Source organism: Vombatus ursinus, unplaced genomic scaffold (genome assembly GCF_900497805.2).
Source record: "Vombatus ursinus unplaced genomic scaffold, bare-nosed wombat genome assembly UNPS02005659.1, whole genome shotgun sequence".
NCBI classification, from domain to species: Eukaryota; Metazoa; Chordata; class Mammalia; order Diprotodontia; family Vombatidae; genus Vombatus; species Vombatus ursinus.
The window spans coordinates 26,043,545-26,069,849 of NW_020945437.1; the positions used below are offsets into that span (position 1 = coordinate 26,043,545).

General features: G+C 44.0%; 1 protein-coding gene across 2 annotated transcripts in view; it reads left to right on the forward strand.

Moving 5' to 3' along the window:
- The window catches only part of PDE2A (phosphodiesterase 2A), a 117,632-nt gene that overhangs the window by 31,394 nt on the left and 59,933 nt on the right, over positions 1–26,305 (forward strand). For both annotated transcript variants that reach the window (XM_027848274.1, XM_027848275.1), the window contains exon 2: positions 21,422–21,511. In XM_027848274.1, coding sequence (XP_027704075.1) covers positions 21,422–21,511 — 90 coding nt within the window. The remainder of the gene's footprint in view (positions 1–21,421; positions 21,512–26,305) is intronic.

A 26,305-nucleotide genomic window follows, 5' to 3' on the forward strand; every position in this document is an offset into this window, starting at 1 on the left:
GGCTCTTTTTAATGGAGTAGCTCTAGTTGGGAGTGCTCACTGTCACCTGTAATCCAAGCTATGAGGGAAGGATCGCTTGAGCTCAGGAGCTCTGAGCTGTAGTGGGCCATGCTGATTGAATGTTCTTATTAATTTCATTGTTAATATGGTCAGGTACTTGTGAGCTTAGGGCTATCAGGTTACCTAATGAGGGTGAGGTAGATTAGGTAGGAAACAGAGTAGGTCAAACTCCTGTGTCTATTAGAGTGGGATTGGGTCCTGAGTAGCCCCTGCATTTCTAGGCTGGACAAGATAGGGAGACCCATTTAAAAAAAAGAACAAGAAAAGAAGTAACTCTTTTCTTTTTCTGTACTTTTCTTTGTCTTGTTGGCCTCTAGGTGCTGGGTATGTGTGTGTGTCTATGTGTATGTTGTCGGGGAGGGGGAATGGTTTGTGCTCAGTGAGTCCTTAGAGAGAAGGGGAAAGGGGGCCCTTCAGGACCCTCAGAACCTCTACTACTCAGTCTCCAGGACCTGACAGGTGTGTGGGGATAGGATTCCTTCTTTAGTGAAGAGAAGGAAAAAGAGCTAAGGTTGGGGTAGTGGAGGCTGATCCCTGTTCTGACTAATGGGCAAAATTCTCTGGGTTTGTGTGAATGTTCTTAGCAGAGCTCAGAACCTAATTGGCTCCATGCCATTTCTCTTCCATAATTCCCTAGAAAGTCTTGTCCTTACTCCAACTGGGTCTTTGGGGATTGCAGGAGAGAAGGGATTCTATTCTCTGCTACCTCTGAGTGGGCCAGGAAAGTTAGAGCAGCACAGACTGAGGGGTATCTAGGTGGAGAGCTCCAGTAGTGAAGAGCTTACTTCTTCCTGAAGCAGCCATGGGAGAGCTCTGCCCAAGAAAAAGTTCTTTATATGGGGCTAGAATCTATCTCTCTGTTACTCTTGTGCAATTGGATGACTACTACCCACTTGTCATGATTCATGAGCTTACGAATAATACTGCCAGAAGGAGCCTTGAAAGTATTGCTAAAAGTTATGCTGTTCAGGCTTGAAAGTAAAGACTGTAGAGGTAGAGGCAGTGTTTTCACCACTGTGGCCTTTTAAAGGCAAGGGATTAAGAAGAGAAAAACAGGGAGAGGGGAGAGAGGGGAGAGAATAGGGATCTCAAATTTTAAAGAAATGAATGTTAAAAATTTTTGCTTACATGTAATTGAGAAAAAAAATTAAATAAAATTAAATAAAAAAGAGGAGAAAAATACATTTGGAAAGGAAACCGCCGATTACTAAGATTGTGTCTGAGAATGCAGTTTGAATTTATGTACCCTGACTTAAAATATAGGAAGGACAGGCTTCTGGTCAGGGATGGAGTATACCCAAAAAGTGCTGGTGAGAATTAATTCTTCCAAGTCTCACAAGCCTAATCAAAATGCTTTAAACTGAAACAGAATAGGGAGGAAGAAAGATGAATATGTATATCTATCATGCCATTGAAACACACAGAAATTCACAGGAAATAAAATCCAAGAATAGAGTCAGTAAAAAGTTGCATGGCCTGAGTTATCTATTCACACATGCACAAAATATGGCTAACAAGTAAGGTGAATTAGAAATCCAAAAACAAGGAAGCAAATTGGACCTCACTGAAGCTTAGTGGGATAAGAACCATGACTCCAGAATATGGCTCTGAAAGGATATGCCTTAAACAAAAGAAATAATATATGTAGAAAGCAAAGGTAAGGATTGGGTTGGAATATCATTGTATATTAAGAAGATATACTTATGTTAGGAAATCTAGGAATGAAAATGGGAAAGCATGGTGGAGCATTTGGGTAAAGGCAGCTAGGTAACATAATGCAGAAAGTGGCAAACATGGCCAGTAAGCCACATGTCACCACTACATTTCTGAGTTAAAATGTAATTGAGAAATATTTTTAAAAATAAATAAAAATACAATAAAACATAGATAATATTACATTTTAAAACTAAATCAATATGCAGTCTCCAGGGATCCTTTTATACCACTTAGTGGCTGCCTGTTTCTAATTGAGTTTGGTATCACTAGCATAATAGACAGAGGAAAACCCGAGTTCAAATCCTGCATAAGATTTTTGCTAGCTGTGTGATCCTGGACTAGCACACTTAAATTTTCTCAGCCTTAGTTTCCTCATATGCAAAATAAGGAAGTTGGACTCAGTGACCTTCAAGATCCCTTTCAGTTCTAAATCTGTGATCCTGTAAAGATCAATGAAGACAGAGATAGAAGGGATTTTGCCATTAGAATATACTATAGCTTATTTGGACAGAAACAAGGAAGAGATAAGTAGTTTAGAAAACATCATAAGACTGGCATGGAGGGAGGCATGTTATAGTAGTGGTTTCATTTGTATGTACAACTGCTAGGGCTTTCTCTATGCCAAAACCAGGACAGCTAATATTTTCTTGACATATTTTCTTGGATTTGAACTTGTTGGATGGCCAGACCCAAAAAGGAGACATTAAGGGTTTAATATGAGCTTGGAAGGAGAGTTCCAGTGAAGTGCCCTAGGGATCTTTTCTTGTACCCATACCATTTAACATTTTTGTCAATGATTTGAGTAAAAAAAACAGATGGAATGCTTGCCATATTTGCAGATGACACAAAACTTGGAGGGATAGCTACTTACTCAATGAAAGAGTCAGTATTCAAAAAATTCTTTTGACAGGCAGGAACATTGGGCTAAATGAAATGAGCTATACTTTAATTGGTGTAAATGTAAAATCTTACACAATAGTTCAAGAAATCGACTTCACAATATAAGTTGGGGGAGACATGGCTAAAGAACAGTTAGTCTGAATATAGATCTGAGTGTTTTAATGGACTTGATGTGCAAGGACACAATGGTAGGCTGTGTTAAGAGGGACATAACTTTCAGGAATAAGGAGGTGATCAACCACATCTGAAGTATCATGTTCAGTTCTTGGTACTACATTCTAGGAAGGACATTGTTAAGACAGAGAACATCCAGAATAGTGCATCAAGGAGAAGGAAAGACTGTGAGTTCATATCAGGAAGGAACTGAGGATGTGTAGCCTGAAGAAGAGTCAGGAGGGACAGGATAGCTATCTTCAAGTATCTGAAGGGCATTCACATGGAAGAAGTAGATTAGACTCTTCTTCTTGGGCTTATGGAGTAAAAGTAGAAGCAATGGGTGGAAGCTATAGAGAAGTAAATTTAAGCTTGATGTAATTAAAAAAGAACTTCCTAACAATTGGAGCCATCCAATAATGGAATAGACTGTTTTAGCATGTAGTAGGTTTCTCTTCATTAGGAGTCACAAATACAAGTGGATGGCCACTTTTCAGGTAGCTTGTAGAGGGAATTTTTTTTCAGGTATAGATTGGACTAGAGGGTCACATAAGGCTCTTTCAGCTCTGGAATTCTATGATTCTATACTTTCCTTTCACCATTCTACCATTGCCCCTTGTTCTGCCCTAAGGCAAAGAAGAACATATGTGGTTCCTCTTCTACATACCAGACCTTAAAATACTTGAGGGCAACTATTATATTTCTCATGAGTTTTCATGAAACTACCAATCTAAATCACTGGAACAGAAACCCATTTTTTTTTTCAGGATAGCACATACCTTTATTAAACGCTTTCTGTATGCAGAATATCATTTCCAGTGCTGAGGGAGAAAACAACTTTCAATAAGACGTGGCCCTTACCCTCAAGGAGGTTAAAGTCTAGTAGGTTGGTAAGGCACCAACATGGATAATTTATATAGTTTTTAATTTATATAGTTCTATAAAGTTTACAAAATACATTTCTTACACCAACCCTTCTAATATCATCCCCATCTTATAGATGAGGAGATTGACCTAGCCAATAAAAACCAGAGTCAGGATTCAAAGATTTCCTAACTCCAGCTACTGTGCTATTTCCACCATGTTGGTGCTTAGCTGCTTTTCCATGGTGCTAATATACATTTTCTACCCCTTCTTGGTAAATTCAGCAGGATTTACTCATGGTACCAGGACAGGTCATTCCTCAGGTTTTGTGAGGACCTGATGGAAGGAGGTGAGGAAAGAAAGATTGGAATAGGGTGGTCAAAGTAATAAGAAAGGGAGGGAACTGACCAGTTTTTCCCAGCTCAGGCACCCTGCATTGCATAATTGTTCCAACCAAGTTATTTCCAATTATTTCCTGTGTAAATAGTAATTAGGTAAGGTTTGCAGAGGAATTGAAAGAATTTACTGGTGCAAAAGGATCCATGAGGCTGGAAACAGGGATAGAGAGTTCCTAGGCTGAGGGAGAGACAAGCCTGTTCCCTTGAGGAGACATGGCTCCTAGTCTCAGGGAGCCCCTGGTTTGAGAACAGAAGCTCAGCTTTGCCCTCAGGAAGCTTCCAATTTGAGGTGAGGGGCTCATAGGCCTCCTTTGGAATTCTCTGGTCTGAGTGGTCAGATAAGGACATACAAGACAGAGAGGAATGAATTATGAGAAAATTGAGTCTGGGAAGGAGATACCATTGTTCAGTGGGAAGATCCCTAGATTGGATACAAGTATACTGTGTAATCTTGGGTAAATTGCTTCCTTTCTCTGGGCCTCAGTTTCCCCTTCTTCAAAATGAGACTCCTTCTAGCTATGACGTTCTGTGATTCTGCTCCAAGGATCCTGGAGTATGGAGTTGGAAGGTGTCAGGGCAGGCTTCTGAGAGGAGGGGAGTGGCAGGTTTTGTCTTGAAGCCTGTGAGGGAGATAGCTGGGAGAGGAGGGAGGAAGATGAGGAGGGGGGGGAAGAATCTTACTTGTCTTCCCTCATGGGTAGGCAGCAGAGGGGGTGGTGGGGTAGGGAAAAGCTGCTTCTTTCAGAGCTGGGGAACAAGCTGTCTCCACCCCGGCTGTGCCCAGAGATAAGCAGCATCACAATGAGTGGCTGACAGGGTGGCGGTAGTGCAGATGTCCAACTCCAGGCCCCCCCTCCCCCACCCCCTTCAAGTGAGGCTGCCACAGCTTCCGTGTTTACTGGGCTATAGAATGCTCCATCTCCCCCACCCCCACCCCCAACTGCCTTATGACTATAAGACCTCATCTGGCTTGGAAGTGGAGAACTGAAAAATAATCCATCCTAATTTCACCTGCCTGTCATAGGTGTGGGCAGGGGGACAGACAGAGACTCTAGGGGTCATCTTATCCATCCATCCGCATCCATGTAGGTCTTTGCCTTACCATGTCTTAGCATTTTAGACTGTATTTATAGCTTAGAGGGATCTTGGAACATGGAATGTCAAAGCTGAGAGTTGGAGTGTGAATCTTAGAACATGGAGTATCAGAGTTGGTAGGGAAGGATTACTTTAGAACATCGATTGTTAGAGCTGGAAGGGACCTTAAGGATGCAAAATGTCAGAGTCGGTGAAGGACTTTAGACCACAGAATGTCAGGGCTGGTGAGGGTATCTCAGAATATCAGTCCTGGGGGTGAGGATGGACCTTAGAACATAGAACATCAGACCAGGGGGAGGCTTCAGAACATAGAACGAAGAACGTTAGAGCATGGCGGCGGCTTAGAAAACAGAGTACAGAAAAGGAGAACTGAGAGAGATCTTAGAATATACACTGTCAGAGCTGCTCCACTCCCTGATTTTACGATGGCTCAGAGAGGAGCGCTGTTTTGCCCAGTGTCATAAAGTGAATGTAAACAGGAGCTAGATTTAGATCCTCGGCCTTCTGAATCCCAGGCTAGCACTTCAACTATGCCATGGAGGGTCTTCAAATCCTCCGGGGAAGAAGATTCAGAATCCTTTCATCTTCTGACCCTTCTCCCATTTCTGAACCCTTTCCCAGGCTGCCTCACATGCTTGGAATACCTTCCTCTTCCCTGCTCCATACTCTCACCCCCAGTGCTTCCAAACTGACTTTCTCCTGTCTATCAAAAGCCTCCTGAAATACCCCTTCCTCTGGGAAGTCTTCTTGTATTGTTTAGGGGAAATGGCTCCCCCCTCTCTCCCTGCTCACAATCGTATGCCCCTCCCCTGCTTGGGCCCGTGCTGTTTAATATATGAACTCTCTCCATCTCCCCCCTCCCTTTCCTCTCTCTTTGTCCCTTAGAATATAGTTGTTCATTGGAACTCTGCTTCTTGACTTGGTATTTGTTGCTGGCTGTTTTTGTTGCATCCCCCATTGTCATGTGTGTCTCGGATGGGGAGGCGTGAGTGTGTGGTGGTGGTTAAAGCACTGGGCTGGAGCCCAGAAGTTTTAGGTTTAAATCTTGCCTCAGACATTTACTTGCTAGCTGCATGATCCTTTGACATGTCAGAGAGGCAGGACGAGGCAGTTAGGAGGGAGAGTGCTGAATCTGGAATCAGAACACCTGGCTTTGAATTTCAGGTTTGCCACTTTCTTATCTGTGGGACCTTGGTCAAGTCACTTCTCTTGGGCCCATCTGTAAAAGGAGGGGATCGTACTATTTGATGCAAGGTCCCTTCCGGTTTTAAATCTGGGATCCTATGAGTCATGGAACTGCAGACTCTCAGGGTGGGAAGGGCTCACCATCCTCCCTCATTCATTTAAAAGGATGCCATCTATAGCTTCCTGGATTGGCCTTCTAGCCTTTGCTGTGACACCTCCAATGACGGGAGTCTCACTCCTTCCCAAGGCAATGTGTTCCAGCGCGGGCTAGCTCTCATCATTAGCAGGTCCTTTCTTATGTTCTGTCTAAACCTGTTTCCTTGTAACTTCCCCCACCTCTTTGGTTCTAAGTCTATCCTTTGAAGCCACAGAGGAGAGGTAGGATGTTGGGCAAAAATCAGAGTATGTTGGAAAGAGCTCCAGGATCCAGTCTCAGCCCTACCACTGGATTTTAGTGGGTAAGTCTCTTCTTCACTGGGGCTCAGTTTTCATATCTGTAATATAATGGTGGTTGAATAGATGGTCTTTGAGACTCCTTCCATCTCTGATATCCTACGAATCCATGATTCTCACCCCATAGGGATGAGAGACTCCCTATCCTGCTCCCTTAGATGGAACTCTCCCCAGAACTCCACAATAATGTTTTTATAAAGCTTTCTGTCTCCTTTCTGCTTAATGAGGTCACCTTCCCTTTCACTCTTCACCTGCCTGCCAGGCAGCTCTCTGTTCTCCTCCTTCCCTCTTTTTCTCCCTGCTTCCTCTTACCTTCCGCCTTTATCTCCTGCCTTTCCTTCCTTTCCTCTCCTTTCTCGGCCTTTGTCTCCTCCTTTTTTTCTCCTCTCCTTCCTCTTCACTTCTTGGAGATGTTCTGGTATAAGAGAGGAGACATAGCCCCTCCTCTCAGGAAGCCCCTGATGTGAAGGGGAGTGTCAGTCCTTCCCTCAGAGAGTCCCTAGTCTGAGTGGGAAATACTGTCCTGCCCGTAGGATATCTTTGATCTGAGGAGAGACAGCCCTGCCCCCGAAGAGCCCCTAGCCTGAAGGGGAGGCATGGCTTTTTTCTTTCCACCAGGAAGACCCCAACATGAGGAGGAAGGCATGGCTTCTGCCCTCAGGGAGTTCCTGATCTGAAGAGGAGATACATGTCCTTAGGGTCCCTGGTCTTTGGAGGACTGGAGCATATGAGATGCATTTTTATCATGACAGTCACAAACAGAGAAGCTACTTCAGTCAAGGGACTGGGGAATAAAACTAGGGCTAGTGAAGAAGGACTCCCAGGGGAGGTGATATTAGCACTGGGTTTGCAAGGCAGAGGGGAGCAAGGAGGAGCAAAGAGATGTTAGGGAGAGACATTGAGGGCGAAAAGGAGGAAAAGGCATCTGGTGGTGATGAATCCATAGGTGGCCCGGGTGTATTCTACAGTGCATGTGTCTCCAGTGTGACTAAGGGACTGGAGATACAGCCCTGTTGGAATAACAACCGAAGCCCATGTCTTCATGGAACCTGGAAGGCTCAGGTTGAGGGAGAGGGTGAGGAGAATTATTAAGGTCATAGAATATTAGATTGGGAAGAGACCTTAGACCCTTAAGCATAAAATAAAATGTCACAATTGGGAAGAGACTTTGAACGTGGACTGCCAGAGCTAGAAGGGACCTTAGAACGTCATCATAACTGACATCCATAGACATTCATTTAAAGTTTTCCAAGTGCTTCATATACATTGCTCATTTGAACCTCACAGCAGCTCTGTGAAGTAAGTACTAATTATTATCCCAGTTTTATAGATGATAAAACTAAGGCTCAGGGAGATTATGTCATTTCCCCATGGTCATCCAGCTAGTGTCTGAGGTAGGATTTGACTCCAGGTCTTCCTGCCTCCAAATCCAGGGCGTTACTACTGAGCCTGGAAGGGACCTGAGAAGCCAACGAGTCCAACTGCTTCATTTTACAAATGGAGAAACTGAGGTCTAGAGAAAGTATAGGGACCTGCCCAATGTCAGTCAGGTAATAAATATTTATCAATTGACTATTATGTGCCAGGCACTCTGCTAAGCTCTGGGGTTATAAAGAAAGGCAAAAGATAGGCTTGCAATGTATTGCTCATTCCATAGATACTTATGCTTGGCCCTGTGCTCTGGGCTGAAGAAAAGAACGAACCAGACCTTGCCCTGAGGGAGCTTGGTGTAAAACAGGAAAAGCAGGCATTTATCACAGATTGAGTGTTTAATAGCTTTACGTGAAAGACGTGCCAGCACCATTTTCATCTGTTATAAGCTGCTGGATTTGATTTAATAAACTTCTTGCAGCTCTAAATGAGAGTTCAGTCAGTAGCTTCTGAGCCAGGAAGATGCTTGTGCTGGCCACTAGACTGCTGCTCAGAACAGCACAGAGAGAGGAGCAGAAGCACTTTTTACAAAAGGGGAGCTTGGCTGAATGACCTCTAATGTCTATTCTAGATCTAGTAGCCTAGAAAGAAGGTGAGAGAATACTGGACGTGGAGACAGGAAGCTCTGGGTTCAAATCCTGACTCAAAACACTGTAAATGGCATCTGCTCATTTTGCAGAAAGAGAAGACATTGAGACCTGGAAAGTTCCCCCATGACATTTGAGTTAGGCTGGTGGGAGATTAAAGAGAGTGGGAAGAAGACCAGGCTAGTAATCTGGAGGCTTGAATTCTAGACACCCGCTCAATGTGTGATCTTGGGCCAGTTTCTTCCTCTCTCTGAGGCTCAGTTTTCTCACCTGTAAAATGAGTTGACAAATTCCGCTCTATATTACTCATAGGTCTGATGCATGGGTCAGTTGATGAGAAAAAAAAACATTAGAAAAGTATAAGGTCAAATTCAGTCTATGAGAGATTCTCAACAGAGGGAAATATGGTGTGGTAGAAAGAACATTGGGCTTAGAGTCAGGAGACTGGGCTTTGAATCTCACCTGTAACCTCTACCAGCTGTGTGACCCTGGGCAAGTCACTTAACCACTCAGAGCTTCAGTTTCTTCATTTATAAAATTCGGGTAACAATATCTGTACCACCTACATCACAGGGTTGTTGTAAGGCCCAAATAAGATAATATGTAAAGTGCTTTGAGGGAGAAAGGGAATAAGCATTTACACAGCACCTACTATGTGTCAGGCACTGTGCTACATGCTTTTACAAATATAAGCTCATTTCTCTTGGCAAAGTTTGAAAAACTTAAAGTTCTGTATGTGTCAGTCATTATTAGGAATGGCTGAGAACTCTGAATAAATGAAGATTTGAGATCCTCTAACCTTCATCAACTCCCACTCCCTGCTTGAATTTCCTACTGGGTGTCTTGCTAGCCCCACATAAACCTCACTCCAGACTGAGCTTATTTTCTCCCTTAAAGCTTGCCTCTCTTCCTGATGCCTTTTCCACTAGCCTTCTCATTCCCCGATTTTGACATTGAGGATCTTCTGATTCCTTGAAATTCTCTCATGCCACAAGCCCCAACAGGCCCAGTTCCTGTCCTGGCCTGTCCTTATTTCTCCCTCTGTGTTTCTGCATCCGCCTCTTCTCTCCTGCCCCATGGCCCAAATCCAGGCCCCGTGCCTTCCTATTAGAACAACTGTTACAATCTCCTAACTGACCTACTCCACTCTCCCTTTCTCCATTCTGGAAATGTGCCAGAGTTGCCTTCCTACAAGCCAGCTTTGACCCCATCTCTTGCCTACATTGGAATTTGTTGTGGCTTCCCACAACCCATAGGACAGAGTCCAAAATCCTCAGCCTAGCTCTTGAGGCTCTCCACTGTCAGGTCTTTCCAGACTCACCTCCCCCTGTTCCTCTATGCGCTGCCTCAGCTCCAGCTGGGCTAGACGCTTCACCCTCCCACACATCCAGTCAAGCCTTCACTTGCATTATTCTCACTTATTAGAAAGCCCTTACTCTCCTTTTCTTTAAATCCTCCCCAGTCTTTAAGGTCCAGCTTGAATCATCCTTGCCTACCAGTGTCCTCTCCTCCCTCTTAGCCTTGTCTGTAAACCTCAATTGACCTCATCTTACCCTTAGTACTTGGAGTCAAGTATTTCTTTGTCATGCCTCTGAGTCTTTAATCCTAATGATTGGTGCTAATGGTCACATCAGCACCATGGAGAGTGTCAGACCCAGCCTAGGTCTGGCTTGATTGAATATTATGAGGGTGCTGTCTTTGGGCAGAGCTCAGTCTGCATGAATCTGGAGTCAAGTGTTTGGGGCTCAGTAAAGCATTCAAAGTTCAGTTTGGAGCTAGGGCTGGGGCTCAGTCTAGGGCCAGGGTCAGGGCTCAGTCTGAGGCCTGGTTCAGGAGCTCAGGTTGGGGTTAGCACTAAAGTTCAACCAAGGGTCACAGCTCAGTCTGGTTCAGGAATCACAGCTCAGCCTAGGGTCAGGGGACAGTCGACAGCCAAGGTTAAGACTAATACTGGGGAGGGGAACAGAGCTCAATCTGTGTTCAAGGCTCAATCTACTAGGCTCAGGGCTCAGTCTGGGTAGAAATAGAGGGCTCCATAGTCCTGGGATCTATCAAGCTCTATCTGGCCCATGCATCAGGCCTGTGAGTAATATAGGGCAGAATTTGTCAACTCATTTTACAGGTGAGAAAACTGAGCCTCAGAGAGATGAAGGACCCAGATCACACATTGAGCAGATGTCTAGAATTCAAGCCTCCAGATTACCAGCCTGGTCCTCTTCTCATTCTCTTTAATCTCCCACCAACCTAACTCAAATATCATGGGGGGACTTTCCTGGTCTCAATGTCTTCTCTTTTTGCAAAATGAGCAGTGCCATTTACAGAGTTTTGAGTCAGGATTTGAACCCAGAGCTTCCTGTCTCCATATCCAGTATTCTTTCACCATTTTTCTAGGGTATTAGATCTGGAATAGACTTTAGAGATTATTCAGCTGAACTCTTCTTTTGTAAAAAGTGCTTATCACAGTGCCTGGCACATAGCAGACACTATCTAACTGCTTATTCTCTTCCCTCTCCCCAATTGTTCTGATTAGAAAACAGAGACCCAGAATGGAGAAAAGTTCTGACCCAGAATGATGCAATGAGTCAGTAGCAGGGTTGAGACTACAACTTGAGTGTCCTTCCTCCTAGGCACTCTACTATGCTTGCTCTCTTATGTAGAACACCTGGCATTGATTGTTAGGCACCTGTTAGGTGTAGAACCTCAGGCTCAGTCCTGGGATGTGTGGCAAAGTTTAGATGTAATGGAGTTTAAACCTATAGAGATAAGAGCCGGCCCCTGTCTCATGGACTGCACTGTTTGCTGGGGGAATGAAATATAGAGATCATTTTAACACAAGTCAAATGTTTTCAGGACATTAGAAACTGCCTCTGCCTTGATCTATGTGACCTGGAGCTGTACTGTCTACCTATGGCCAGGGTCCTGTGGACTCATTACTATATGTTGGAATATTTGTCCCGAGGAGGCTAAAATCCTTGGAAATGACAACCCTTCAACACCTTGGCTGGTTAGGGGTGCCCATGTGAAGCTCTGGGGAGAAGAGGCAGCTGGGCCAAGATTGAAAGGCAGTGTGAGACAGAAGACAGGAGAGGATTGGAGACTAATTTCCTCATTTTGGGGTAGGGAGGAAACTAAAGTCTTTCTCCTCCTTCTTCCATGGGTCCACATCAGACCAACCCAGCCCAACACCACCCCTGCCCAAGGATGCAAAACTCAGGCCACTGCTCTTTGTGAGAAGTCTGCTCCAGATGTGTGATCCTTCAACCAAACTATGTTTCTCTTCCTCCTCCCTCTATTCCCTTCCCTCCTTCCTTACACAGAGGAACAGGACAGCTTGTTTGTCCATAGTTATTTGTATGTTGTTTCTCATTTCAGGATGTGAGCTTCTCAAAGACAATGCCTATCTTTTGTCTTTTTTTGTATCTCTGGTGCTTAGTATAGTGCCTACCACATAGTAGGTGCTTAATAAATACTTGACTGACTGATTTGAATTAAATCCCAGGTTAGTCTAAAGTCCAGTCATCTTTTCATTACACCTGTGAGCCCCAGGAACCATGCCTCCACCTGAGGCTGAAGGAGATTATAGGGCCCCTCCCCCTCCCCTTGCCCCTTTCTCTACGTTGAATCCTCAGCCCCTTCTTTTTTTAAAATAATATTTTACTTTCCCTCAATTACATGAAAAAACAATTTTTAGCATTTGACTTTTTTTTAAGCTTTGAGCTCCAAATTCTATCTTTCCCTCCCTCCTCTCCCCCCTCAGCTTCTTCTTGAAAGCCTATTTTTCTTACTTGGTCTCTGTTCCCTCTCTTCTCCAGTAACTTTTAACTTCATCCATGTTATTGTTCAGTCTTTTTTCAGTCATATGTGTCACTCTTTGTGCCCCCATTTGGGGTTTTCTTGGCAAAGATACTGGAGTGATTTGCCATTTCATTCTCCAGCTTATTTTTACAGATAAGGAAACTGATGCAAACAGTGTTAAGTGACTTGCTCAGGGTCAGATAGCTAGTAAGAGTCTGAGGCTGGATTTGAACTCAGAAAGATGAGTTTTCTTGACTCCAGCCTGGACCCTTTATCCACTGCACCACCTAGTTGTCCCTAACTTCATCCACACCATGTGAGAATTGGTTGGAGGAACTGGGGATGTCTGGTTTGGAGAACAGAAGGCTTACAGAGGTACATGGTAACTGTCTTGAAATGCTTGAAGAGCTGTCACCTTGCTGAGGAATTGAACTTCTTCTGTTTGGCCCTTTTCCTATCTGGGCCTCAGTTTCCTCATTGCAAAATGAATGAGTTGGGCTAGATGGTCTCTGAGATCCCTTCTAGCTTGAAATCTATGACCTTAAGTTACCAGGAAACAAATTTAGCCTTGATGTAGGAAAAACCATTTAAAAAGTAAGGTAGTCAGAAAAAGAATGAACTGCCTTGGGAGGTAGTGGGTATATACTTTCTTTAAGGAAAGGCCAATGACTGCTTGTTAGGGATGGCATAGAGGAGATTCCTACTCAGATGTGGGTTGGACCAGATGACCTCCAGGGACTCCTCCAACTCTGATATATATATATTTGCAAGGCAATCGGGGTTAAGTGACCTGCCCAGGGTCACACAGCTAGTAAGTGTCAAGTGTCTGAGGCTAGATTTGAACTCAGGTCCTCCTGACTCCAGACTATCCACTGTGCCACCTAACTGCTCCCCCCCCCACAACTCTGATATTATGTAACAGATCATAAGAGTTCACATTTTGATAGTGCTTTAAGGTTTACAGAGCACTTTCTCCACAACAACCTTTTGAGGTGCATATTATTATGCCCATTGTAATTTACAGATGAGGAGAAAGCAAGTGATTTGCCCAAGATCACACAACTGATTAAGTGTCAGAAGTGGGATTCAAACTCAGGTCTCTCCTGATGTCAACTCTAGTGTTCCTTTGACTATATCACTTTGCCTTTCTGCAAGTACTTGCTCTATTTTACAGATAAGGACCCTGAGGCTTAGAAAGGTTAAATGATTTACTCAGGGTCATAAAAATAGAGTCATTGTTGGGATTCAAACCCAGGTCTTTCCTGATTCCCTGTCCTGTTATTTCTCTTGCACTGTATATATGCATAAGTATGATAAATTGTTTTAGGGGCAAAGGAGAGATGCAAGCAAAAGTGTAAGAAATGGGAAGACAGAGAAAGCTGGGAGGGATCAGAGAAGACTTCTAGGATCTGGCAGCACCTGAACTGAGCTTTGGGATTTTTCTCACTTGTTCTGAGAATGGTTTTATATGGGATATTTTATAATACAAATCTTAATTTACTTTACAAGTTGGAATTACATCCTGAGCAATATAATGCAATGAAGCACTGTTGTAAATAACAGTACAGAAGTTACTAATTAATATTGGAACAATTAATGGCTTATTTAAGTGTTATAAAATACCTTTCTCTTATTTTTCAATCATTGTAATCAGTACAACCTTACTCTTCCTCCAGCATTCAGTCTTCCCTTTTAAAATAATTGAGGGCTATTAAAAAAACCATAGAAGTTGGCATATTCATAGCTAATCATTTCTGTCATTTATAGGGACATCGTAAATTAGCAAAGTTTAAGACAGTTCTGATCTGAGCTGAACTTCAAAGGAAGACAAACCTTTAAGTGGATGGAGAGAATCAAATAGCTTTAGGGTTGGAAGGGACCCCAAAGATCATTGCCAAACCCCTTTATTTTACAGATTAGGAAACTGAGTCACTGGTCATTTATAAAGCACGTTGAGGCATATGTGCACAGGTACTTGACTCCTGAGTCAGTGTCCTTCCTCCGTATCCCACTGAGGAAGGAAAGCATTCCAGGTGTGAGGGGTGTGAGCACAGAGTGGGAGAAGACAGTATGAGATTGGAAAACAGCAAGGAAGTCTCACTGGTCTAGAATATGGAAGATATGCAAGGAAGGTAATATGGAATTGGTCTTGGAAGAGCTCGGATACAATAATATCATCACAGCATCATAGATTTAGAGCTGGAAGGGACCTCAGGGGTCATCTAGTCCAACCTCCTCATTTTTCAGGTGGGGAATCTGAGGCCCAGGGAGGTTAGAGGGCTTGTCCTTGATCGCAGTGATAAGTAGCAGAACTGACATCTGAATTCGGGACCTCGGGCTCCATACCCAAGGCTCTATACAACCAGTGAAGATTCTTTAATAGGGGAGTGACATGGTTAGGCTTGTGCATTAGGAAAATCACTTGTAGAACAGATGAAGTGTGGAAAAACAAGAGTTGGATCTGGGAATACAGAGTATGAGAGCTGGGGGCAACCTTAGGAAAGAGAAAGCTGTAAGGGGGCTTGCTTAAATTAAACCAGAATGTTATTAGTGGAAGGGTCATTAAAACATAGAACATAGAATGCCATAGAACCTCATAGATTGTTTAGTATAGCCCTTTCATTTTTATAAATGGGGAAACTGAGGTTCAGGGAGGCTAGACCCATATTTGAAAAGATGGTTCTTCAAAGCCCTAAGCCTAAGGCCAGATTTTTAATGTTTTTTTTCCTACCCTGCAACTCTCTCTTGTTCTTCTCTCCATCATTCAAATATTCCCCATCCTCCATTCCCCCTTTCACCTCTGTCACATTTGACATCCTGGGAACCTTGAATCCTTATTTCTGTTCTCAGTGCTGGGCTTCCTAGCAACCCAGTGGGCATACATAGAACCCAAGAATCACAGCCCCACCTCCCTGCCAGTGTAAAAACTCCCTCTATATTATATTACTGTGTTATGGTGATGAATGGTCAACCAGTTTTTACCTGGACATTTTCAGTGACTAGGAACCTACCCTATGCCCTAACAATTTCTTCTCCACTGGAGAACTTGACTACCACCCCAGGCTCTTCTGGCTCTAATACATGAACTTTTGGCCTTGGATTACAAGGGCCAAGGCCTCCAGGCTACTTTCCACAGTCTCCTCACCATGCCCCTGCATGGATACCCTTCCCTTCCCCCAGCATTTCAGCATCTCTTTATGTGTTGTTTTTTCACATTAGAATGTAAGCTCTTTGAGGGCAGGAAACAATCTACTTGTTTGTATTTGTATCTCCAGGATTTAACACAGTTCCTATCACCACATAGTAAGCATTGAATAGATGCTCTATCTGTCTGTCATCTCTATCTATGTCTATTAGTCCATCAGTCTCTATATCCTTTTTATCTGTCTGTCATCTCTATCTATGTCTATTAGTCCATCAGTCTCTATATCCTTTTTATCTGTCTGCCTATATTTCATCATCTCTGTCTATCATCTATCTGTCCATCTGTCTGTCTCTATATCATCTATCTATCTACTGGTCTGTCTATCTACCTGCCTATCTGTCTATCTATCTATCTGTCTATCCATCTATCTATCTATTTCCATTGTGGCAGAGCTCTTCCTTAGAAAGCTTTTTCTTATATTGAATTCTGCCTCCCTGTAATTTCCTCCCATTGTTTCTAATTCTGTCCTTTGGAGTCAAACAAAAAAGGTCTAATCCTTCTTCCAGATATGTGAAGGCGGCTCTCATGTCCCTCTCCACCTTGCCCCCCCCAACTTCAAGTCCGATTTTCTCTAAGCTAAACAGTCCCTGCTTCTTCAAACTTTTTTCCCATGTAGTGTTCACTCCACTTTCCTCAGTACCTAAAAGAAATGGTATGCCTTCTCTTGTGGAAAAACACATTCATTCATTTATCAAACATTTATTCAGGGCCTCCTGTTTAATATTGGGAGCGTGAAAGTTTAGATTCTCATTCTTTTCCTTTCCTAGTTGTACTATATTATTATATTAATTACATTATATTGTAGAATTGGCAGTAGACAGAGTACTGGGCCTGTAGTCAGGAAGACCTGAATTCAAATCCAGTCTTAGACGTTTCCTAGCTGTGTGACCCTGGGCAAGTCATTTAATCTCTGTTTTATTTCAGTTTCCTCAGCTATAAAATGAGAGTAATAATGGCACATACTTCACAGGCTTGTTGTGAGGATCAAATGAGGTAATATTTGTAAAGTGCTTAGCACAGTGCCAAGCACATAGTAGGCCCTATATGAATGCTAGCTATTATGATTATCATTATTCCCTGGCATCTTGCCAGCCTTTTTGTGTATAAAGTGGCCTCAGAGAGAGAAGAGATAGGGTTGTTTAGAATCTTGCCCAGATAGGTGGGGTGAATTCAGAAGTGACTGCTTTTGCTTCATTTCATCCCTTTCCTGTCCAGTTGGAGGTTCAAAAGGAGACTTCCCATAGATTAAGGAGGATTTGAAGTGTAGTTGAAAGAGCACTGGGAATATAATTAAATGAAAGAGACTCTTACCAAAATATACGTGGGGCATTTCTTTCTTTTATGACTTTTTTCTGTAAGAATTATATACTTAATTACTACATATTTTAATGATTCTTGAAGGTCCTTAATTTAAGAATACCTTGCGGGTCCAAGCTGCCTCAATTGACACAGTGTATTTGCACATACTAGAGATAGCAGGATGAACATTTTTATTTCAAAGTAGAACTTTAATATCTGCTTGTAATTATTTGTATTTAAAGCATATTTTGGGGCAGCTGAATGGTGCAGCAGATAGAGTGCTGGCCCTGGAGTCAGGAGTACCTGAGTTCAAATCCAGCTTTAGATATTTACTAGCCATGTATCCCTGGGCAAGTCATGTAACCCCAATTGCATCCCTCCCAATAAATAAAGTTCATTTGCACATATAGAGGAAATTATAGTAAGTTATAAAAATTTATTTAGAAAATTCTTGTGGCATTTGACACAATTGATTTGCCTGGTCCCTCTAGGGTTAATTCTAGATGTTTCAATAAAGGGTTGTATTTTTTTTTTTCTTTACTAACTAACAAAAAAGAACTTGGAGTCAGAAGACTTGAGTTCTAATCCCAGAGCTGCCACCTATTTGTCGTATCACTTTGGCCAAATCACTTCCTCTGTGGGCCTCAGGGTCCCCATCTGCAAAATGGGGAATTAGTAATGCCTCATAATAATAACTTCATTTCTGGAAGGTTTTCAAAACACTCATTCCTCACAAGAATTCTGTGAGTTAGGTTTTTTTTTTTAATCAATTAATTGTGTCCGACCCTTCATGAACCCATTTGGTGTTTTCTTGGCAATGATACTGGAGTGGTTTGCCATTTCCTTCTCCAACTCATTTTATAGATGAGGAAACTGAGGCAAACAGGCTTAAGTGACCTGCCCAGGATGCACAACTAGTAAGTGTCTGGGGCTGGATTTGAACACAGGTCTTTCTGACCCCCAGGGCTGGCACTCTACCTAGCTGCCCTGAGTTAGGTATTACAAGCCTTTATATTAAGCTTGTCTCAAGGGGGAAGATGAATTGAGAAACTCTGTTCCTTAGTTCTCCCAAGAAAGGTTCTAGGCTCAGCTACCAATGCCTCTTATAAGTCTGGGCCATACTCTTTGACCTAGCTAGATACCTTCTTCTGGACAGTCTAAAAATGGTGTATTGATACTTTAAAATATTTTCTTGTCACTTCTCAATACATACCTTCTCCCCCACATAGAGTCCCCCCTGTTAGGCACACACAGCAAGGCATAGGCTTTATCTGACACTGTGAGCCTCATTCTGCACTTATGGTGTACCACCTTTCTGTTGAGAGGAGGGAGTCCCTTTTACCATGGTTCTTCACAATGAAGATTGGTCATTGAAATGCAGAGTTCTGGTTTTAATATTGATTTTCTTTACATTATTGTAGTCCTTGTACTTTGGGGCCTGATTACTTAGTGAAGTGATGGAGACTTTTAAACTCCTCAGGGTCCCTCTTAAAGTGTGGACCCAGAACTGAAGGAAGTGTCAGATCACACCAGATGTGGTCTGATCAGAGAAAAAGACAGTCTATGTTCTGTATACTGTGCGTCTATGAATGAAAGCCAAGGTTACCTTTTTGTTTTTAGAAGTGAGATTAGACTCTTGGCTTATTGAGGTTGTGGTCCCTTAAGACCCCTGAGAGTTTTTCCCTTGAATTGTTGTGTAGCTGGTCCTACTCCATCCCATGCTTGAGTATTTGAAGATGCTGCTTTGTGAACTGAGGACCAGGTATTTGCAGGTTGCCCTCAACATATGGTCTTACTTATCTACACTCAGCTTCCTAGATCATTAACTTCTCTTCTTTAGACCCAGAACTTTCACTGCTCTATAAACTCCCATGGGCCCCATTTTAAGATTCCTACACCTCTTAGATTTTCCTGGTCCCCATGCCAGCTTGGCTTCTGGGGTTCAGACCTGTAGCCCTTGAGCCCTCATTAGATTAGATTAGTTTGTCTCCAGAAGGCAGGTTTGGGGTGAGTGGGTAAGGAGAGGTCATTGTATGGAGGCTGATTTTTAATTTGATATCAAAAAATCCTTCATAATGGTTAGAGTTGTTTAAAAATGGAATGGGTAATTTTGTGAAGTTGTGAGTTCCCTGTCATTTAGTATTCAAGTAGAGGCTCGCTGATAACTTGTTGGGCACATAATAGTTACTAGATAGAGGTCTCTGAGCTCCCTTCCAACACTGAAATTCTGTGACTCTGTGATGGCAGAAGGAAGAGGGTATTACAAAATCATAGAATTTCAGTGTTGGAAGGGAGCTCAGCGGCCGTCTAGCCCCACCCCCCCCACACCACATCCAAGTGGTCAGCTTTTGCTAAAGGAGAACCTGCCAGCTCTGGAGGCAGTATGCCTCCCTTGGGGACACCCCTCATTGTTTTTCCTCTTACCGTCTAATTTGCCTCTGCAGATTCTCCCCTATGGTCCTGGTTCTGCCCTCTGGGACTGAGCAGACCCAGACTAATCTATCTTCCATTTGATAGCCTTTGAAGTACTTGAAAAAAGCTATCATATCTCCCTTGAGACTTCTTCAGGTTAAACATACGCCCTTTTATCTAATGGTCTTCCCTCACCATATCTTAGGACCTGATCCAGCCCTGATTTCATGCTTTCTTGTCTCCTCCCTGTCACCACATACCCCATCCTCCCTCCCCACCAAGAGTTGGTTTCCAATGGTTTCTTCATGGATGAAAAAAAAGGTAGTCAGATTCAGAGATCACCTGTCAGGGGTTGAATATTAGACACGAAGATGGAAGAAGACTTTCTTTTCCTAGAAAATTGTTCCCTAAACTTTATATCTTAAGACTTAACTAAAATTCTCGGGACCCAGTCTGGACCATCGTGATGGGAGACTGGAGTAGAGAACAGAGAATGTTGGATTTGAACCTCCCTGGACCACATTCCTAGAGAAGCCCACATATAGGAAGCACCTAGGAGGGGGATAGGGGATAGAACCCTGGACTTGGAATAAGGAAGACCAGAGTTCAAATGTGATCTCAGATTTTTACTAGCTGTGTGACCTAGGATGAGTCACTTGATCTTTGCCTCAGCGTCCTCCTGTGTAAATGATGCTAATAATACCTTATACCTCCCAGGGTTGTTGTGAGGATCAAATGAGAAAATATTCATAAAACACTTAGCACAGTGCCTAGCAGGAGCCATATTAATGTTTATTTCCTCCCCCTTTATTATTAGAAACACACAAAGACACATAAATCTGGTAAATGTTACCCTTCCTCTGGTTCTAAACACTGCTGGAATGGGGTGAATCCCAGGCTTGTTGGGGGCTCACAGCCAAGGAAGGAAACCAATCGGGGGGAAATTCTAGGCTTCCTACCAAAGCCAAATCTTTGTTTTTTGGGGGGGGAATGAATTAAGTATGTTTTTAAAAAATGATATTCTTTGGGATTATCCAGGACAACATGTGAGGGGTGACCACGAATGAATGAAGAATCTATCAACCATCAATGATTTCGTGATGGTGGGGAGACATGGATTATTTACTGCAGTCCTTCTTTCTGTACTTGCTGACCACAGGCTCAATATCTGTCACCAGCCTGACTTGGTGGTCAAAAAAACCCTGAATTCAATTTTTGGCTACATTAAAAGAGACATAGGCTGCAGAATGAGGGAAGCAATAGTCCTGGGGTCCTCTGCCCTTGTCAGAACACACCTGGAGCTTTGCCTCTGGTTCTGGGAGGTTTTAGAAAAGGCACTGAGAAGCTGGACTGTGTCCAGAGGAGGGTGATCAAGACGGGAGGTTTCCTGGAAACTATGTCCTGCAGTTAAAGGGATGGGGGAGGTTTAGCCTGATGTTTAGGAGACTTACAGATGGGGGGAAGTGGATTCTCCATGCAGATATGGAGGGCTCATTAGACTTGATCTACTTGGCCCCAGAGGGTAGAGCTAAGAGCGGTAAGAAGTCCCAGGGAGCCAGATTTCAGCTCAGTGCAAGACAAAGCTTCCTAAGCATGAGAGCTGTTCCTCAGTGGAATGGTCACAGTCCTGGGAAGAGCAAATTTCTCGGCCTTGAAAGTGTGAAAAGGCTGGCTGACCTGCCATAGGAGAGTCCACAGAAAGCAGGCCTTGGGTTTTTTTTTGGGGGGGGGGATTAGGGGGTAATCAGACAAGATACCTTCTTAGGCTCTAGAGCTGGTTCTGAGAAGCTCGGATTTAAAGGTTCCTTAGTACTCTGCTTCTAGCGCTGTCCCTGTGGTGATGCTTCTTGTCCTCTGTTCTCTTTTAGGAAGCCCTGCTGAGTTTGGGCTCTGTCATTGATGTCTCTAGTCTTCACGATGTCATCAAAGAAGCCATCTCTGCTGTGCTCCCCAAAGTGGTAGGTATCCCCCTACCCCCAACCCTCACACAACTTCCTTGTACTCTGTAAAGAGGGAATTGACCCAGGTCACTGAGTCCAGAGGAAGGACAGAGATGCTAGGGAGTCAGTCGGTGACTTGATCTGGCCCGAGTCTCCAATGCCTGACAGAATGCCTGGCTCTGCTGGGGAGAAGATGGGTGGGAGAGAAAAGATCTAGCCCAGCCTGACTGGGGGCTTCGAGGCCTCGAAAAAGGGAGAGGTCAAGGTGGGGGCTTGAGATAGGCGTTGAGGAATGGAGGTGAGGGAGAGGGAAGAATGGGGCCTTCTAGGTCAAGGGTAGCCCCAAAGCAGATTCTGATTTGATACAGTTCTGTCCAGGAGCAACAGGGATAGAAAAATGGGCCACAGCCCTCTTCCTAGCTGTCCCTTCTGAGAGTTTTCTGGGGGCCAAGTTTGGTCTTCCTCCCTTCCCCACCTTGCTTCCCCATCTCCTTGGCATCTTCTCAGTTCTGTCCTTATTCCCTTTTATCCAACTTCCTCCTCTTTCCCTTCATTCATAAAATCTTCAAATTCTAAAGAAGCCACAGAGATTTAGAGGCAATAGGGTCCCTAAAACACCCGGAATATAGATGAACAGAGCTGGAGCAGACCTCAGGGCCACAGGATGTCGGCACTAGAAGAGACCTGGGAATGTAAACATGCTGTCAGAGTCAACCTCCTCTACAACCTATTAAGGCTGCACAGAAGAGGACCTCTCCAAGGTCACATACCAAGTCACTGGCATAATCACTACCAGAACCCAGATCTCCTGACTCCCAGCAGCTCAGGGTTCTTTCCACAATACTCCAAATTCCCCTAGCACCCTAGCCTGCTGAAGTGCCCTGAGACAAAGGGAAATTGTTTGCTACTGACTTGCTTTCCCTTATTTATGTTCCTTTCCCTCTTCATGCCTGTTTCCCAGTTAAATGAAGGGGTTGAACTCAGTGGAGTGCCATTGTCTCTCAGATCTGACATTCTATGTTCTATGTCTAAGATTCCCTGTAGTTCTGACATCCTACATTCCATATTTTAAGGGCCCTCTGAGCCCTGGGATTTTATGATTGTATAATTCTGAGTCTCTCCTCTACCTTAATTTTCAGACAGCTGTGTGTGTGTGTGTGTGTGTGTGTGTGTATGTGTGTGTGTATGTGTGTGTTGGGGGGCATGGTGGTGGTTGAAGAATGGGGGAAAAGGGGTTTTATATTCCAGAATAAATGGAAAATGCCATATATTCTGAATGGCTAAGACACCTGTCTTTGTGTGATGGAAAGAGACATCAAAGGCCAGAGAGGGAATAGTGATTTCCCCAAGGTCACATAGATGGCAAAACCCAGATAAGGACCCAAGATGCACATTCCTTGGGTGCTCCCCTTACCCAAACTCATAGATTTCCAGAATCTCAGAATTCAAAGGGACCTTAGAGGTCTTCCTGTATCTGAGCAGTAGTCCCCTTTACATCACACTGGACAAGTGATCTATGCTGGAAGGCCTTCAGTTAAGGGAAGGGGGCACACTACCTCCCAAAGTCTCTGAAATGTTTGCAGCTCATCCCAACAGGGTTAACTAGAGCCCATACTGTGGAGCGTAAAATTAGTAAGAAAGAGGTGGCTCATCGACACCCAAAATAAACCAGCCCTGGAAAGGAAAGGGAATCAGACAACATCTGGCTTGTGGGGGTGACACATCTGGAGGGATACAGGGAAGCAGGAAGAAAGAAGGGGAAAGATCCCTGGCTGGGAGTCGTGAGACCTGGGTTCTAGCCTCAGCCTTGCCACTGGTTTTTTGTGTGACTCTGACAAAGCCTTCTCCTCTCTGGGCCTCAGTTTCCACATGTGAAAAATAGTGAGATTGGACTACAATGGCATATTTCATAATAATTCTAGCAATAAGACCTATTTTGATACTGACACAAGGCTTACAAAGCACATTTTTCTCACAATAACCCAGTGCTGGAACAATGTAAGCATTGTGGAACTAGAGCCTGATTTGGGCGGGACCTCAGAGACCATCTGGTGTAACACATACACGAAGAAGAGTTCTTTCTACTAAATTTAATCTGACCAGTCCCTGTGTTGGTTTCCTTTATGCATGATTGTTTGTACTTATCAGAAGAAGAAACTGAGTCCAGAGAGGGGAAGGGTCTTCAGAGAGGGTTTACCATAGAAGGTATGGGGAGGGAGGGGAGAGGGGGGTGGTCTATCAGTGTGGCAGCTTTGCATCCTGAGCTCATTCATTTGTTCACTTCATTCAGTGATTCACTTCATTCATTCATTCTTTCAATTTGCTGTGATTCATCGATGTATTCATTCAACAATCATTTACTAAACACCTTCTCTTTGCAGGGTCATGTTTGGCCCTGGAAGTAAATACAGAGATATGTGCCACTGAGGTATTTGTTCTGTGAAATTTGGATTCAGTGAAAGGGCCACACTTGAGGACCTACAGGGCCACACGTGACCTCGAGGTCGTAGGTTCCGCACCCCTGTAGCTAGGTGCTGTGCTCAGTGCTGGATTATAAAGACATGACCCTTGCCCCCAAAAAGCTTAGAAGATAAAGGGTGCAACATAAAGGAGTTGGGGCAGGGTCAGGGAGGAGGTAGGGGTCCATTCCAGGCACCAAAACTGTATCAAAGAAATAGAGAATGGGGAACAACAAATAATCCAATTTGGCTGGATTGAGAGCACGTGAAGGTGAGTAGCATCATGGAAGGCTAGAAAGTTCACATCAAGCCAGACCGTGAGAAGCCTTGAGTGCCAGGAACAGGAATTTGTAGGGGTCATTGTGAGCCATTAAAGATTTTTGAGCAGGGGAGTGACCAAGTCAGAACAGCAAATTAGGATAATTTCTTGGTTATTGTGTGGAGGATGTGGATTAGAGAGGTAAGTGTACCTGGAGGCAGAGAAACTAATTAGGTTATTAGAGTAGTCCAGGTAAGAAGTAATGAGGGCCTGTGTCATTGCCCTCTGACTTTTAATCTGGTGCAGTTCTCCTCTTTGCCATGGGTGAATTTAAGGGAAATTATAGAAATAGAATCAATAGCACCTGACAGCTGACTGGTCCTGGCCTTTGAAGGGAGATGTCTTGATTCTGGTACTTGCCATCTCTGTAACCTAGGGTGAATCTCTTGTTTTCCTCATCTGTAAAATGAGAGAATCAGGCCTGATGGTCTTCCAGCTCTATGATTTCTGATCCAGTCCAACACCCCATTTCACAGATGAGGAATTTGAAGCCCCAAGAAATTAAGTGACTTGCCCCAGGTCACCCAGGCAATAAGTATCTCAGGGTGATTTCTAAGGTCCTGAACCCTAGGCCCTGGTTGATTGGGAAGATGGCAGTGCCAGAAATCAGGAAACTGGAAGAAAGGACACGTTTAAGGGGAACATGAAGAGCTCCTGACTTGAGTGGGCTTGGGGGGCCAGGGTGGAATCAGAGTACACATCTGTAGCATAATGCTACCTGCCCCCACCCCTGAGCCCCACTGCAGCCTCCTTGTCACCGTCTGGGCTCTGAGGCTCCCAAAGGAAGGGCAATGAGGGAGGGTAGTGGGGGAGAACCGGCCCCTTTGGGATGGATGGAAAGGGAGAGGAGCTGGGAGCCTGGCACCTGCCCTCATCAGTAAGCTTTGTCCCCCAAACTCCCTGTGAATGCAGACTTTGCTGATGCATATGAAACAGCTTCCTCTAAATGTGGCTAATTTTAACCCAGCGGGGGGCGTTGGGTGGGGGGGGGAGGAGGAAGCAGAATCTGAAGGAGGGAGGAAAGGAGGATTGGAGGGAAGGAGGAAAACAGGCAGATAGATGGAGAAATGTCCTGAAGTAGGCGATCTCCTATGGCATTTCAGTAGCTTTTGGAGACTGATGAGGCATTTCCATCATAATGACCCTCTGAGATAGGGAGAGCAAATACTATTATTCCCATTTTATATTTTATTATTTCGTATGGCCCGGAGCAGGAAAGTGCCTGAGGTGACACAGCTAAGTGGCAGAGCTGGGACAAAGGCTGGTCTTTTAATTCCCAGTCCAAGGGCTCCTTCACCCATACCAACCAATCAACCAGTCAGTCAATCAATTAAGAAATGACTATGTGTCAGGCACCTCAGTGCCGAAGATGCAAAGAGAGGTAAAAAAGAATGCCTATCTTCAAGGAATGTACATTCTAATGGGGGAGGTGACATGTAAACAATATTAGACACACAAGATATGTACAGTCAGTGTAAAGAGACAGTAATCTCAGAGAGAAGACTAGCTGTTGGGGGCAGCAAGGTTCAGGAAAGGCTTTTTTGTAGAAGATGTGGGCTGAGGTTTGAAGGAAGCAAATGAAATTAAGAAGCATCTTGACAGTGGAGAGAACTCAGGGAAGGAAGCAAGGATGAGACAGACACAGAGAGACAGACACAGAGATGGAGACAGACACAGAGAGAGACACAGACAGAGAGAGAGACAGACACACACAGAGACAGACACACAGAGATAAAGACAGAGAGAGCCACATACAGAGACAGAGACACACACACAGAATGAAAGAAACAGAGAGACAGAGAAAGAGAAAGAAATGGAGAGACAGAGAGAAAGACAGAAACAGAGAGAGAAAGAGAAAAATGGAGAGACAGGGAGGGAGGGAAGGAGAGAGAGAAAAGCAGACAGTCAAATAGACAGACAGGGACAGACACAGAGACAGACACAGAGAGAGACAGAGAGAGAAAGAGAAAGAAATGGAGAGACAGAAGGAGGGAGGGAGGAAGAAAGAGAAGGACAGGGAGAGGGAGAGGAGGA